Source organism: Pithys albifrons, chromosome 17 (assembly GCF_047495875.1).
Source record: "Pithys albifrons albifrons isolate INPA30051 chromosome 17, PitAlb_v1, whole genome shotgun sequence".
In the NCBI taxonomy this organism is placed as follows: domain Eukaryota; kingdom Metazoa; phylum Chordata; class Aves; order Passeriformes; family Thamnophilidae; genus Pithys; species Pithys albifrons.
In genome coordinates, this window is record NC_092474.1 from 11,869,095 (window position 1) to 11,884,631 (window position 15,537).

General features: G+C 48.7%; 1 protein-coding gene across 1 annotated transcript in view; it reads right to left on the bottom strand.

The window, feature by feature from the left end:
* Positions 1 to 13,672, bottom strand: part of RBM19 (RNA binding motif protein 19) — a 65,300-nt gene extending 51,628 nt beyond the window's left edge. The window contains exons 1-18 of the mRNA XM_071571876.1: positions 13,533 to 13,672; positions 12,614 to 12,796; positions 11,630 to 11,761; positions 11,372 to 11,410; positions 10,633 to 10,834; positions 9,296 to 9,558; positions 8,744 to 8,818; positions 8,416 to 8,494; positions 7,597 to 7,668; positions 6,728 to 6,928; positions 5,743 to 5,873; positions 5,221 to 5,342; positions 4,391 to 4,487; positions 3,859 to 3,969; positions 3,181 to 3,381; positions 2,601 to 2,718; positions 2,219 to 2,361; positions 1,082 to 1,142 (exon numbers count right to left, since the gene is read on the bottom strand). Of these exons, the coding sequence (XP_071427977.1) occupies positions 1,082 to 1,142; positions 2,219 to 2,361; positions 2,601 to 2,718; positions 3,181 to 3,381; positions 3,859 to 3,969; positions 4,391 to 4,487; positions 5,221 to 5,342; positions 5,743 to 5,873; positions 6,728 to 6,928; positions 7,597 to 7,668; positions 8,416 to 8,494; positions 8,744 to 8,818; positions 9,296 to 9,558; positions 10,633 to 10,834; positions 11,372 to 11,410; positions 11,630 to 11,761; positions 12,614 to 12,796; positions 13,533 to 13,568 (2,266 nt within the window). The 5' untranslated portion in view covers positions 13,569 to 13,672. The remainder of the gene's footprint in view (positions 1 to 1,081; positions 1,143 to 2,218; positions 2,362 to 2,600; positions 2,719 to 3,180; positions 3,382 to 3,858; positions 3,970 to 4,390; positions 4,488 to 5,220; positions 5,343 to 5,742; positions 5,874 to 6,727; positions 6,929 to 7,596; positions 7,669 to 8,415; positions 8,495 to 8,743; positions 8,819 to 9,295; positions 9,559 to 10,632; positions 10,835 to 11,371; positions 11,411 to 11,629; positions 11,762 to 12,613; positions 12,797 to 13,532) is intronic.
* Positions 13,673 to 15,537: the final 1,865 nt, after the last annotated feature.

A 15,537-nucleotide genomic window follows, 5' to 3' on the forward strand; every position in this document is an offset into this window, starting at 1 on the left:
TTTGCATCATTTCAGTGCAAAACTTAAATAAAACACTGAGACCTACAAAGCAACAATAAGGAGAAAAAGATCCCATTATGGAGACACAAACATTCCCTAAACCTGAGTGGGCAGCTGCAACTTCTACAAGGGAGAGGACATCTATTCCACTTCCCCACATAGCAAAGGTTTGCATCACCTGCAGTCACACCACACTGACCAGTACAGGAGCCATAATTAAGGTATGATTAATAATGAGGGAAGGAAAAATCCACAAGTGAAAACATAACACCCCGTTTCCAACTTCAAAACCTCAGTGGTATTAGACTGCAGAAATGACCCACAGGGACAGAAAGGGATCTCTTTGGCAGATGGTACAAGATCAGCCCAGCCTGGGATGTTGCTGTCTGGCCATGAGCACACTAGATATGCCAATAATACTGAAGAGTTGCTTTATTTCTTTTCCTTTCAGGGGATCCAAGTTTTCAAGCACCCCTTGAAAGAGAAGCCCTGTCAAGGCCAAATCCCATAAAGCTGAGCAGCTCCCAGAAAGAAGACACAGCCCTTCCAGCCAGCACATGCCTTAATCCAACTCTCCCCTGTCCAACTGCCTGGAAAGCAAGTGCAGCCACTGCAACAGGCACAGCCACCCGTCAGTGCAGCCTGTGGGGCTCAGGGCTGGCAGGCAGAAGGCAAATGAAGCCCACTCAGCAGAGCACTCAGCCAGGAACCCCGAGGATCCCACCCATTCCTGAGGATAATGCAAGTTGTGCAAAGTTAAATCATTGCAGGGCACTGGTTTCTTTCAACTTGCATCCTGCTCTCTTCTGTGATCCTGAAGGAGTTTGGCTTCTCTATCTCAAGATCTCAAGAGATGGCCATGTCTCCACAAATCCCACAATCAAGCTTAACCTTCTAGACCGAACCCCAGGGTACATTTGGTTGCTGCTTTCAGCCATTTCAGCAGAAACACTTCTAGAAATACTAAAGATTTTGCCAAGGAGGACACAAATGCTCAGCCAGATGAATGCTAAAGCAACACCACACCTGAGCCCTCGGCAACCAGCCGAGGGAAGGAATTGAACAGCAACATCTAAAGTACCTGCTTTGTCTTTCTTCTTGGATATTGTGCAGCTCTTCAGGGCTCCCACTTTGGAGAATGTCTGCAAGGAATTTAGACACGTGATTCAGCTCCCTTTGTCACAGGCTTGCAACTCAGCTTGAAGTGACACTGTGCCCCTCTTCCACAGAACACACACTCACAGGCCCACCTCCCCCAGCACACATCTGACAAGCAGTCACTGCAGCTCAGTCTTTCCTATAAAATTATTTCTGTACAAATACACACACACACAGAGAAAAAGATTGTTAAAGAAATCAAGATGTGTTCCCAAAAATCCTCTACCACTCCTCAGAAACAGTGCAGAGAACCAAGATGGCTCTGGAGCAACACTATGGATCACAGGATGCCCTCAGCCAGGTAGAGACCTTAGAGATGGCTGACTCCTGCGATGTCCATAGAATTCCCTTTATTCTAAAAATGAGGGGCTAAAAGATAAACTATTTACTTGACTTCTTTGTAAAACTACAGCCAGAAGGCAAAAAAAAAAAAGAGGGGACAAGCCCCAGACCTCCTCTGAACATTTGGCATTTGTCCCCAGACCCAGATGGACCAGAGTCTCAACACAGGCTCAACAGTCCCAAGGCAGAGGAACACAGGTCCAGGGTGACGCTGCTCCAGCATTCTTGGGCCATGGAATGTGACATTTTAATGGCTAAAAGAAGTGGCAGAGACGAGAATTCCCAGTTGCTTTTCCCTATTGTACTACTGGATCCCACATGGCTTTAGTAATGCCACACTCTCTCCCAAGTGCTTTGCTGAGCTAAAGCAGCACAGACAGCTCAATGGCAGCAGAAGCTGAGATGAAAAGCACATCTCCAAAACCATAGTTTATTTATTCATTGCCTTCACACGCAAAGCACTATGAGAGCTGCAAAAATGCCTATCCCAAGGAGAAATGCTACAGAAAGCATGGGAAATGAGGAGTCTTAAAAGATTTTCTACTGCCTCCACCTGTCCAGAGGTGGAATTAAACCCACAAAACCAGTTTCAGATACGGTTTGTCTTAACCGATGTCTGAAACCCCCAAGTGGATACTCCCAGTCCCAGTACAATCCAGTGTTTTCTCATCTCCCATTGCAATTTAACTGCTTTAAACACTATATCCTTATGGTTCACCTCCTTCAGTGTGTCTTCTGTAGTGGCAAAGTTGAGGTTTTTTATGAACAAAGTACACCCAGGAACATTTTCTTCTTCCTCCTCCTCCTCTTCTTCCTCTTCCTCATGTACTGCTGCTTCCCCTGAGTCCTTTACAGCTTCACCTGAAACAAAAGAATAAATCCAACTTTTTAAGATATAACAAAGGCAAATTTAGGGGGAGCTTGCCCACTTCAGTTTAGGGAGAGCCCCTGGAATGGGGAGAAAGAAGGTGTACTTAGGGAGGGAAGATCATGTCCTTGCAGTGGGAAATCACCCAAAGCATATGCTGGGGCTTGATAGGAGCAGGGAAACACTATAGGGCCCCACAGCCTGTCAACAGCAAGTCAGACACAGGTCTTACCTGGTACCAGCCCTGGTTCATCCTCCTTTTCTGGAACCTCAGCATTTTTTTTCTGAGGGGCTGGGCTTAAGAAGACACCCATTGGAGCCCACTCCAGGTACAAAGGCACAGAATGAAACTGTGAACAGAACACAGGACAGAAAATGAAGAATGGAGGACAAGGCTTGAAGAAAAAGCTCTGTTCTCAGCTTCATTTCCCTCTCACTCTGTAATGGAAAACAGCAACGGGAAAGGGAGTAATTTCTTCAGCTGGCTAAACTGTCTTTCACAAAAAGATCCAGCCTGCCACAGGACCCCAGTCTTCCATATATTACACTCCTGTATTGTGAAAGAGAACAATCCCCCTCTAAACATGTCACAGCCCTGTCCTCCAGCCATCCTGTGCAGGCTGAATCCTATACAGCCACTGCTGCACAAGGATGCATCAGGCATCCTGCTAAATCCCAGGGAGAGACAGTAACAGCAGTGGCTCTGGGATAACTCACTTCCCTCAAAACTCCTACCCCCCTCACACATAGCAAGCTCCCTTCTGCAGCTTCCCAACCAGCCAAGATCCACACCCTCCAGGCAGCTGCCTCACCTTGGTGTAGGCCAACCTGGTGAAGGCTTGCTTGGCCTCTGTTGGCTCCAGGAACTCCACGATAGCTGTGATTCCTCCTTCTGGCAGCAGCACCCGGCCCAGGCTGCCGTGTTTGCCGAACACGTCCTCCAGCTCCGCCGCGCTCGTGTTGGCCGGGAGGTTCTTCACCAGGATCACCGTTTTGCTTCTCTCCCCAGCAGCCTGATGTGTTCAGAGAGGAGAGAACGGGGAGATGGGATTTAAAATTGCAAACTCTTGACAACTTTCCAGCTGAATGTTTCAGATCCAACACACTATGCTCTCTCACTTCACATCACCCCTTTCCAGGATCCAAGAGGGCCAACAGCTATTTAGGAAACTCCCTGTAAGATCCACACCCCACCCTGGTACAACCTCCCTGTTCCACAAATGCTGATGTATGGAGATTTCAGCTCCAGATCCACCCTGATATGGACAGAGGATTCCTTCCCTGCCTACCACCATATTAAAACCATCATGTTATGTATTCAGCCATCCCAAGGGTAGTTGCATTTTCAAATGGATGTAACATTTCCTAATATGTGTAAAGGTTCAACCCTGCAAGATGATGAGGATTTAAATACCAATTTCAAAGAAAGCTGAGGACATCAAGACTAGAAGAGGTAGGTCCACATTACTGCCTGCAGCTGAGCATCTCACCTGACTGAAGGAATCCAGGCTGACTCCATTTTCAGTGAGGAACCGACGAATTTCCTGGACCAGCTCAGTTTCTCCCAGAGCAACTCTCACTGCCACACTGTCTTTAGTCTCCTGCAGGCAAGAATGTCAGTCACCTGCTGTTTCTGCTGCTCTCAGAAGCAGATGTAAAGGGAATGTCACAGAGACTTTGAAGGTAAAATGCTCCAGCTCCTCTAAAGCTGTTGGAATCCGAACACTTCCCAAAGTAAAACAAAGCTTCCAGGATGGAACTGAGCTTTAGTTCCCATCAACTGCTAGTTGCACAGAAAAGCAGAGTGGGAAGAAGGGCTGGGAGTGTCACTGTGCTCCACTGACAAAGGGACTGAAAGGCTTAGATCCCACATTGGTGCTACAGCACCACTGATCTCAGCCTGGGTGGTGCTTGTAGATGCACTGAGGCTTTTGCTGCACAACAAGACCAGGAAGGCCTTGGGCTTGAGGAAACAGGTAGGAAAGTGATCTCCCACCCCAGCTGAGGAATAACCCAACTCACAGGATCAAGCACTTGGCTTTTGGAAGCATTGTACTTCTGAGCCATGGCATCAGCCACAGCGTTTGTCCCCACAAACAACGTGTTCCAGTTGTGAGAGCTGGAAAGACAAAGAAGAGCCAGGCTTAGTGTCACGTGGCCCCTTCTTCCACTGAGGTCTCTCTAGTTCATAGTCCTGGGGAAAAACACCATGAGCAGTCAGGGTAAGGAGTTAGAGGAAAAAAGAATCCTTAGAGAATGGAGAAGAATGAGTGAGACATGACTAGAAGACAAACAGAAAGGCAGCAGTGCGGGCAGCTGAGCTCTTCTTCCCTAGACCTCACTGGTCACAGCTCTGCAGTTACAGCTGGGAGTTCAGGTGTTGCTGAGAGGAACACACCTTTCCAGCTGTTTTCCTAAAACCACAAAACCCATGAAAATAAAGTTGCACCCCTTTCCCTTTAAAGTTAGAAAGTATTGCCCACTTCTTTCAAACTAATTTGTCACACGAAAGATAAAGCTCCTACAAGTTTTAGAAATACAGGTGGCCAAGTACAGGAGAAAGACCCAACTGACCTGAAACTACCTCTCTAAGGAGTTACAGCATTAGACCAACTTTTATTAGACTCCAGAGAAATAAACTCTCACACAAAACCATTCAAAATCCTGTTTCTCTCAATTTCTGCTGTTCACTGGACTACTTGATCTACTTGGACAGAGGAGTCAAGTGGGTAAGAGAGAAAGAAAACAGAACTGCACAGCAAGAGGTTTATTGACTTTGGGAATCTATACAGTCCCTACAAAGACCCCACATGCATTCCTGCCACTTGGGAATTTGGCAGGCTGTGTTCTACCTGGCACTGTTGGCTTTGTCCTTGGCCTCTTTGTGCTTTTTGTAGGAGGAAGTGTCTTCTGCATCTCCATCTTTGATTTTTTCCTTTTTGATTGTGGATGGTAAAAGATGCATCATCCTGCCCTAGAAGACAGGAACAAGAGGTCCAGCAGCTTTGAAATAATCCACAGAAGTCCATGAACTAAGTAGTGCGGAGGAAATTTTCTGTCACCTTTCTGAGTCAAACAGCCAAGGTGGAAGGAGGGAAACTTCCTTCCCAGAGGAGACATGACCACAAGTCAGTGTGGCCACACAACATGAGAGACAGACTTGGAGCTCCTTCCCCACCTCTACCAGGATTTTGGTATCTGCAAGGCAGTTCAAACCAAGCTACTCTACCAAAAGCACCTGTGTTCCCATATGGCACAGCAGAAGAGACTCAACCTGTGCAGCAAAGCACAGAAGAAAATTCTTGGCCATGTTAGTAACAAACATTCCCAACAGCTTCAGTTCAACAGCACAGGAAACCCATTGGCTGCTGTACCTGGAACACCTGCCCATCCAGTTCTGCAAAGGCCTTCACTGCATGCTCAGGAATCATGTAGGTGATGAAAGCAAATCCTTTGGGTTTCTTGGTCAGTCTGTCAACAGGGAAATGGATCTCCGAGAGAGGCCCTGCAGAAGGGAAGGCTTTAAGTTGACAGATATCCCTGGACAGTCATCACACAATTACTGCATCATTTAGGTTAGAAAAAACCTCCAAGATCTTCGACTCCAACCTGTAATCAATCCCCACCTTGTCACCCAGCCCAGAACAATGAGTGCCACATCCAGTCGTTCCTTGGACACCTCCAGAGCTGGGGACTCCACCACCTCCCTGGGCAGCCCCTTCCAGTGCCATCAATGCTTTATGTGAACCCTGATGTCCAACTGAACCCCCTGGAAGGGGAATGCTCTGAACAGGCACCTTTTGGACACAGCCAGGATAAGGGAGTCAGGGAGGGCAGAGCAGCTCTGGATATTGCACAGGGTGTGTGGTGAGCCATCAACCTGAGCCAGGTGCTGCAGATTGACAAGGTGGGCCCAGCAAAAGCACCCCAAGTCTGGTTGTGTGCCATCTGGCAGCTCACAGGGCTCTGACACATCACACAAACCAGGTAAGCTCTGAGCAGCTGCATTTACCTTCAGTCAGGAACAAAGCTTTCCACAACCTAACCCACTCTGCTCCCAAGACAGTTGAATGCCAAGATAGCCTTAAATTTGTTTAATTTCGAGGCAGAAAAGAGAAACTTCAAGCTTTCACCTGACATTCCAAACAAACTTGGGGTGTATCCCAGAGATCCATGTCTTACCTGCAAAATCTCAGTCTCCTGCCAAGGACACACCACCAAACCAGGCAAAGAAGATGATGGGAGTTGGGCCATATTCAAGAGATGTGGGACATGGAGCTTTGTCCCAGAACAAAAACCTCTGTATTTACAAAGGAAAGATGTTGCTCTGCAAGTCTCAGTCCCAGGGCAAATACTCACCATACTTTGAAAAGATCTTCTCCAGGTCCTCCTCGGTGCTTGTAAAGGGAAGATTCCTGACAAAGAGTCTCCCTGATTCAGACAAGTCCTCTTCTTCCTCATCATCCCTTAACCTTCTTTGCCATGGCTGGTTACTGGGTTTTGCTGGAACAGTTTCTTTTGGGGTGTTCCTGCACCGGGAAACCTCAATGCATCGTCCACCTAATCCACAACCACACACACAGGCAGGTTAGATGCTTCCCAAGGCCATGGGCAGTCAACATCACTGCACAAAGAGCCCAGAGTTACAGCAGTGACACAAGAAATTACAATCCCAATCCCACAGGCTTTGAGTAGGACTCTGCCTAATTTATAAAAAGGGGGTGTCAGGTGCTGCAAGAGATTGGTCCTCATAAAAATCAGGGTATCAACAATTCCACAGTCTCCCTTCCTTTCATGGAGTTCCAGCCCCTCTGCCTGTGCCAGCCTAACACACAAGCTTCCAAGCAGCCATTCCCACTCTGCATATGATTTCTGCAAACATCATTTCAGTAGTTCCACTAAGGCCAAGCACAGCTCTCAAACACAGGCTTACAGAACTGTTTGTACAAATCCCAACAGGCTGAAACAGTATCACTTTTCTACCAGGAACAAGATACACCTCAATCACACCACAAAACACGAGGGCCTAAGATCAACATGCAGAGCTCAGCCACTTGCTCCTGACACGGCACCTGGTTTTATCCGGTGTGGGCTGAGCAGAAGAACCACCCCCACCATCTGCCTGGGAAAAACTGAACAACAGGAGATACTTCTACAGTGAACACTCCAGCAGCTGAGCACCCTGCCAGCAGCAACAGCCACAACAAGAAGGAACAAACAGCCCTTACCTATGTATTCTTTTTTTCTCTTCAAGGCCCTTTGCACTTCTGCTTCACTCTTCAAGTCAACAAAGATATAACCTTGGAGGAAGGAAAAGGTTCAACTGAGCATCATGTGGGGAACATTCAACCACTAATTGGCTAATTAAGGGGGAATTGGGCTTTCTCTAAGATAGATTCCTATAGATAAAGCATTCAGCTTCCATTAAAGTTTCAATCCAGCCTGAAAATGGCCATGCCAGACTGGAAGGTTGCCTTTTAAAAGCTTATTCTCTACATATAAATCAAAGAAGCCCGACTTAACAGCTGAAGGAGGCTTTCACAGGTATCTCCAGGAGCAAAGAAAAGGTGCATCTGGTTTTAGGTTATTAAAGGAAGAGAGCACAGAGCAAAGCTCCCTGACAGCTCCAAGAACCTCCTCCAAACTCTTTCACGGGTACCTCCGGCAGCCACAGCCTGTCAGGAGACCCAGCCTAGCTAAAGGCAGCCCTGCAGCCCATAAACACAGCACAGCCCCTGGGTGATGCTGCAGCTATCCCAGAGGAACAGGCCCTTCCTTGGCATGGCTTGGGATGCTTAGGACAATTCTGGAGGCCGAACAATGAAAAGGCTCCTGCTGCTATTCCTAAGCGAGCACAGCCAACATGACTCTGCCCATGGCACCCTATGGACAGCAAGTAGGGCAGGAAAGCTGCAAAGTCATAGAAAGGTCTGGAAGAATCAGGACACAAACCAGTGATTTGGAATTGCAGATGAAAAGAGCAGAGGTGTGACTGAGAGGCCTCCTAACTCACAGATCCAACCCCCACTTCCACATCCAACTGTTACCTGACTTCTTCCCCTGGGTGTTTTTTTCTATCCGAACTGCCACTGGCTTCAGAGGCAAGAAGAAATCACGAATCTTTTGCTGCAGGAAAAATTAAAACTGTTTGAATAAGTTCTCAGATACAGGAAGCAGCAAGTTGCACTTAGGTTTTTATATACAGTATAAAAATCACCCTGTGCAATGCACAACATCTCTGCACAAAGCCAGTTCAAAAGTTTCCCTGACTGCCCATACAACCCTCAACACAGCTCCATAAGTGAAAAGTCTCTGCAAAGATCATTCTGAGAACATCCCTGGAGTCTCCATTTCCAGCTGGGTAACAAAACTTGCCTCAGTGATGTTTGAGGGGGCACCACGAAGTTTCACTGTGAATGGGGTGCTGGTTTCTGCTGAGCTGCCTTGGGTCTGCACAGAAGGATGGGGAAGAAAAAAGGGAAAAAGCTGAATGAAAGAACAAAAATCACAGCACAACAAGCTGGTCTTGTCCAACAAACAGGAGGCTGAAGATTGGGAGAGAATATCAAGAGACTTGGAACTCCATCAGGCTGGGCAGGAGGTGCCAGCAGAAGGTACAAGGTTTGGCTGGGATAGTCAAACCCTGGCACTAGGCACTGAGTTCTGCAGGACAGCATTTGGACACAGGAGAACTAGAAATGCCTTTGAAAAAGACACTAACAGCATTTGTTTGGAAGGCTCATCTTTAGGAATTCATTCCTAAGATGAGTTTTTTTAATGGCTCTTGCCCAGTGAGCCAAACTAGCTGGTAGACAGAGGGTCCTGCAGCCTTCACAGGCTTTCAGCTCACCCCTGGAGTTACTGAGAGACACATGCTACCCATGAAGCTCCTGCTTTAGAGAAGGCAAAAGTCTAATTCAGCTGTACCTCTAGTGTGGATCCTTTTTTCTTCTTCTTCACTGGTGTCTCTTGTGTCTTTTGGGCTTTTACCTTTCCCTTTTTATCTGTGCTGATGGTTTCTGCAATGCCCAAATCTTCCTCAGTCTCACTTTCCTCTTCCACCTCCTCCTCAGTATCTGTTTCTTCCTCTGTACTGGATGAGGAGGAAGAATCCTTGACCACTTTAGATTTCAGGTACTCCATATCTGAGAGGTCTTTGCTGGTAGCTGCCTTCTTCCCTCCTTTCTTTGCTGTTGGAGAGGACAGACCAGAGAAGTTTTGCACAAAGATCCTTCTGCTCATTCCGCAGCCAGAGAAAAGCTGAGGACTGGCACAATCATGACAACCATATTCCTCTATCCCTTCCATGGGAAGGAAAGGCTTGAGAACAGCAGCACTTCCAGTCTGGATTACTGTTTTTCAAAGCAACAGTTCACATATAAAACAAATTAGAAACAAAATTGAGGAACTCCATGACGAAGGATTTTGTCACAATTTTAACTCAATACTCCAAGCAGACCCCAGAGAAGGTTTTAAAATGTGCAGTTGAATTTTGCAGGGAAAAGAACAGGGGAAAGTGTTCCTCCAAAACACTCCCTACCCCTTGCCAAGTCACACCTACCCTTGAGTTACTCAAAGGAAGAAGAGGAGCAACAGGAAAATGCTGTTCACTCCAACAGAACAGCACAAGAAAATATCATGCAGGGAGAGGGAGAAAGACTCCAAACCTACACCCATCACTGCTGCAGGGACACTGGATTCTAGAAGACATACAGACTGCAGCCCAAATTTCCCAGTCTTCTAAGTTAATCCACTACTCCAGTTTTCCTTTCAGGATCCAAGATGCTGAACTTGGCCCCTTCCCATCAGCTCTGACAGGGCCCAATTTCCAGAAACATGCAATCAAAGGCAGACCAGACAAGTTCACAGACCACAGGTTATTAAATAAACAGAAATTACATCCACTCTGGAAATCCCAGGGATGAAATCCCAGGGATGAAAGCAGCTGCAGGCTAGAAGAGCATGTAAGGGAAAGATGCAGGTTTTTTGCCCTGTTTTCTTCCCTAACACTGCCCTAAGGACCCATGGGAAAGCAAAGATGCCATCCCCTTAATATCAGAAACTGCCTTTCCTACATTTTCCCAAATTTGGGAAAACAACCACACATGCACAGCACACAGAATGAGTCTCTTGCTTGAGGAACCACCTTCCTGGTCACACTGTCTCTGTTTGGAGGCAGGACTCTGAGCTGGGCCCTGTCAGCACCCCTGCCCTCACAGTCACTGTGACCAACACAAGGAAATGGTGACAGCTCCTTTCAGTACCTTTAGTTTCCTCCACATCTTCAGAGGGCTCATCCTCACTCAGCTCCTCAGACTCATCTGAGTCAAAGTTGAGATAATCAGCTGCTGCCTTTGATTTGCCCTTCTTGGGCTCCTCTGGCAAAGTGTCATTAGCCCAAGTGGCCACCTGAGACCGTTTCTGGTGAACCACCAAGAACTCCTGGAAGTTCTTATCTTCTTCCAGCTGTTAAAAAAGAAAGCAAGCAGACAAGCTGTGAAGACAGACACAGGAGAGCTAGCAGTGAGTTTGCAATAAAGATATCACCTCATTTCCAACCATGTAAAACCAAAAATCCCTTAAGGGGAGCTCAGTTTACACTGACAAAGTGAGCTGTCAAAGTGATTAAAGTCTTCTTGAGATCTCTCATTCCTACTTTTTCTATAATTGATTTTTAGAAAGTACTTCAAAAAAGAAAATAAAACATTAAGAAGAGCAAAAAACATAGAATTTAAATGTGGAAAAAACTTGCACATGGTTAAAACCCAGAATTGTTGAAACAGGATTGTCCTGGACACAGTGTGTGGTCACATGGGAGTAGCTGACAATTGAAAAATTAGACCTCGGTGTTGGGGTTGTTAAAATGAGGGTTTGTTGCAGTAGAATTGGACTGTCACAGCCTGAATTAATAGCATGGGAAGCAGTAGAGAAAGCAACTATTCATCTCCTGCTCTTAACACAAGCTAGCAAAAACATAGGGACTGCAATTCAACCTCAACTCACCTCCTTCAAGTTCCCCGTGGGATCTTTCTTCTTTTTATCCTGGGGAAAAAAAAATTAGAAAGGCTTATTAGAAGCACAGCCAATTACAGGTAACCTAATGGTCTAGGGAGCATAGATCCTAAGGCAGAAAACAGGAGAACCAGGACTCCAACATTCACTATCCCAGCTATTCTGTCCCCATCTCCACACCCAGGCCACCCTTCTCTCTGCTACATCACTGACACGGATCAGAGTCTCAAAGGATCAGGCAAGACTCACTTTCTTTGTGGCTGCAGGAGCTTCACTTGCCACAGGCTTCTCTGCCTGTTTTTCTGAGGCAGGAACCTTCTGAGAGTGTTTACTCCATGCTTTGGGTTTTGAAGGGTCACCAAAAGACCTGCATAGCTCCACCTGGAATAAAACAGATCTTTAATTAAACACATGCTCAACAGTTTGCTTTTGTAACTGCTGGATAACTTCACCCAGGAATCTCTACTGCAACCCCAAGGGGATGGAGGGTGTGTAGAGGATAACAGGCAATTTCATACAGATGTTCATTTCAAAAGCAAAGAGCTACATGTCCAATCAACATGGGAAACAGTTTGTTGTGCTCATTTGAGCCCAGTCATATCACCATATCATCATGGGATGGTTTGGGTTGGAAGGGACCCTAAAGTCCCTCTCATTCCAGAGACACCTTTCACTAGCCCAGGTTGCTCCAAGAACTGTCCAAGGTGGCCCTGGACACTTCTAGGGATGGGGCAGGCACAGCTTCTCTGGGCAACCTGTGCCAGGCCCTCACCACCCTCACAGGGAAGAATTTCTTCCTAACATCTAATCTAAACCTGCCCTGTTTCAGTTTGAAGCCATTTCCCTCATCCTGTCACTACAGCTCCTGATCAAAGTCAAGTAAGTTATCCTGTTTATCCTGAATCATTCTATGTCCAGAACAGCAAGATGAATGACTTGAAATGAATAAATTAGCTGAAATTCAAAAGTTTAGACTATGACAGCTCAAAATCCAGCACTGCTGCTCCAGCCAGCACTGAAATCACTGCTAGAGCACAACCACAGCCCAGCTCAACCCAGCACCTGCCTGAGACTCCAGCAATGAGGGCTGGCATCAGGCTTAGCTGCATTACTGCAGGGACCTTCATCTTCAGGCTTTCTTGACCCCAGCCATTCACCCCTAAGACCACCAGCATCTCCAATCCCAAACTTTCTTAAGAATCCCAAGGGGTACATTTTTAAGGGTCAACTCACTGTGATTCTGGAAGTGTCTATGAAGCTTTTGTTGAAATGGTTCAGGGCTGTTTGAGCTTCATCTTCAGACTTGTAGCCAATGAAGCCAAACTTCCTGAACTTGCCATCCTTGGTGAACTTCAAGCAACAATCAGTCAGGGTGCCAAAGGCAGCAAACAACTTCCTAAAGCGATCTTCCTTCATCTGGGAAAAGAGGAGGGACCGTGGGAGGGGAGATCAGGCATGGAACAGAACCACAGAGATGCCCTGTGGGCAAGTCCAAAATGAAATATTCTCTATCAAGGGGCTTCTGAAGGGCTGTAGGGACTACAGTGTATTGTGGAAATACTGATAAAACCCACCCAATTCAGCCACCAAACTTATTCATCTACCCTGTGAATCCACTACATGTACAGAGAGGGAACACGGTGGGATCCTGTGGAGGAGCAGACAGGGGCAGAGTGGCACAGTGGGCACCTGCACCCACCTCCCAGACACCGAGAGAAGGGCAGTGGCCACGACAAGCTCAGCTCCCCAACTCTGAGGGGCTGCCAGCTCCCCTGCCCTGGGGCACCTCCACTCCCTGCTTCCTGTCCCTCAGGGGACCTCCCTGACCTCTCCAGGGGCTCTCCCTGCCCAAGGTCCCCCGACCGAGGGAGCCCCCACGTTCTGCCGAACGACCCCGTCCCAGTACATCTTCAAAACCCTTATCCCCTCAGAGCCCCTTCCGCCCCATCTCCCTGCTTCCCCACCAAGACCTCATCTTCCTCTCCAGCCGGAACCTTCTCTCCGAGGGGGTCTTACCGCTCGCCCCCGTCTCCACCACACCGCGGGTGTCCCCTTTCCCTGGGGATGCCTCTGCCCGCGTCCCCTCAGACCCATCTCTAGACCCGGCACACCCCTTCCACCGGCCGACTCCGCAGCCACACCGCGGTCTCACCCCATTGGGGAGATTCTTCACGATAAGCCGTGACATGGCAGCGACAGAAGAGCAGAGGAGAGAGGGAGCCCAGAGCGCTCGGCCCAGCCGCGCTCAGCACCACGCACGTCGCCCCATGGGCGCCGCCATGTTCCCTCCGGGTCACGTGGGCGGAGGGGGCGGCGGGACCCGGATGTTGGTCCTTAGCAACGGCCCCTTAGCAACGAGGCCCTGCGGGGGAACCGCGGGAGCATCATCGGGGCACGGGGGACAGGGACAGGCGGCGAGCGGGGGAACAGGGGGAACAGCGAGAGAGTAGCCCTCTGGTCGCCGCCAGGTTTCCTCGCGGTGCGCGGCTGCGGCTCCCTGGCTCGTCTGCGCTGCTCGGCGGGGCCACAGGAGGGAGCTCCGCGCCCGCCGCTCCGAAGGGCCACGGAGGCAAATTGGCCCCGCAGCTGTTGGGTTGGAGCCGGGGGTAGCCGCAGAGTCCCTCACTGCACTGCTCTGCCGGCTAAAAGCCACGGAGGAGCGAGGAGGGGAGGGAGACGGAGGGTCTGGCCCAGAGCAGCTGTGGCTGCCCCATCCCTGGGAGTGTCCAAGGGCAGGATGGATGGGGCTTGGAGCAACCTGGGGTAGTGGAAGGTGTCCTTGTCCATGGCAGGGGATGGGAACCAGGATCTTCAAGGTCCCTTCAAACCCAAACCATTTTAGGATTCTATGACTAAGCAAAAGCAGCATCTCTGCAAGGAACAACTAAATAACCCTACGGCCAGGGGATGTTTTGTTGTGGCAGCTCCCACGGTCAAAAGAGGGAAAAAATAATGGAGGAAAAAACCCCTTGAGGCTTATTTAATACTGCAGGTCCTCTCCTACTTGAACTCTGTCTACAACTTCCTCACGAGGGGCAGTACCAACCTCTGCTCTCTGTGAGCCGTGACAGCACCCAGGGAATGGCTGGAGCTGGGTCAGAGCAGGGTCAGGTTGGATCTCAGAGAAAGGCTTTTCCCCCAGAGGGTGGTGGGCACTGACCAGGCTCCCCAGGGCAGTGGGCACAGCCCCAAAGCTGCCAGAGCTCCAGGAGGGTTTGGATAATGCTCTGAAGGACAGGGTGGGATTGTTGGGGTGTCTGTGCAGGGCCAGGAGTTGGACTTTGATCCTGGTGGGTCTGTTCCAACTCAGGATATTCTATGATTCCATGATCCATTGTTGGAGTTTATTTTGGGGAATTGGCATTGTATTTCAAGCTCCTCCTGCTCACAGCCCCTCAGCCCAGCTCTGCCCAACTTACACAAGGCACTACAAGTGACCTGGACCTGCAACCTGACTTTACATCTTTATTCCCAGCACACCTCCCAGCTCCAGCATGGACCTCACTGAATTCCCCCTAAGTCTGGCTCCACACTGGAGTTACCCCAGGGATGGAGATGTCTCTGCCCGCAGCAAATCATCCCAGCATGGAGCTTTTCCACTTCTACACCATGTCCTAATGCCCCTTTTGAGTTGGGTTCAGCTGGCTGAGCCCATCCCAAAGGCTCAAAGCAGCAGGGAACACATGGTAGAAAGCTCTTAGGGGGAGACAGCCCCAACCCAGCCACACCACTGCTTCATCCCAGTGTGGGATTGGAATACAGGATTGTTAACTGGAGATTCCAGACCCAGCCAGTGCTCTCTCCCCAGGTGAGCAGTGAGGGAAACACTTGCGTTTTCTGGGCAAAGAGAGCAGAGGCAATGGCCAGACTCAATGTATGGGAGGCAGGAGAGGGTGGGATGCTGCTGGGAATGTCATCTGGTGCCCTGTTCAAAGGGAAAGTGCTCAGCACAAACCCCTTTCCCACTTCCTCCAGCCCAAGAATTAGAACTTGATATCCCCAAAGAGAAAACATAAGTTCATACAGACTGTTGTAGGAACACAAATGATGGTGCAGGGCAAGTCTGAGGATTTAAGTGATGGATCCATAAATAAAAACATCCCCAAAAGTGTGAAGGCAACCAGGACAGGATTCCCTGAACTGCCAGTGCAGGTACA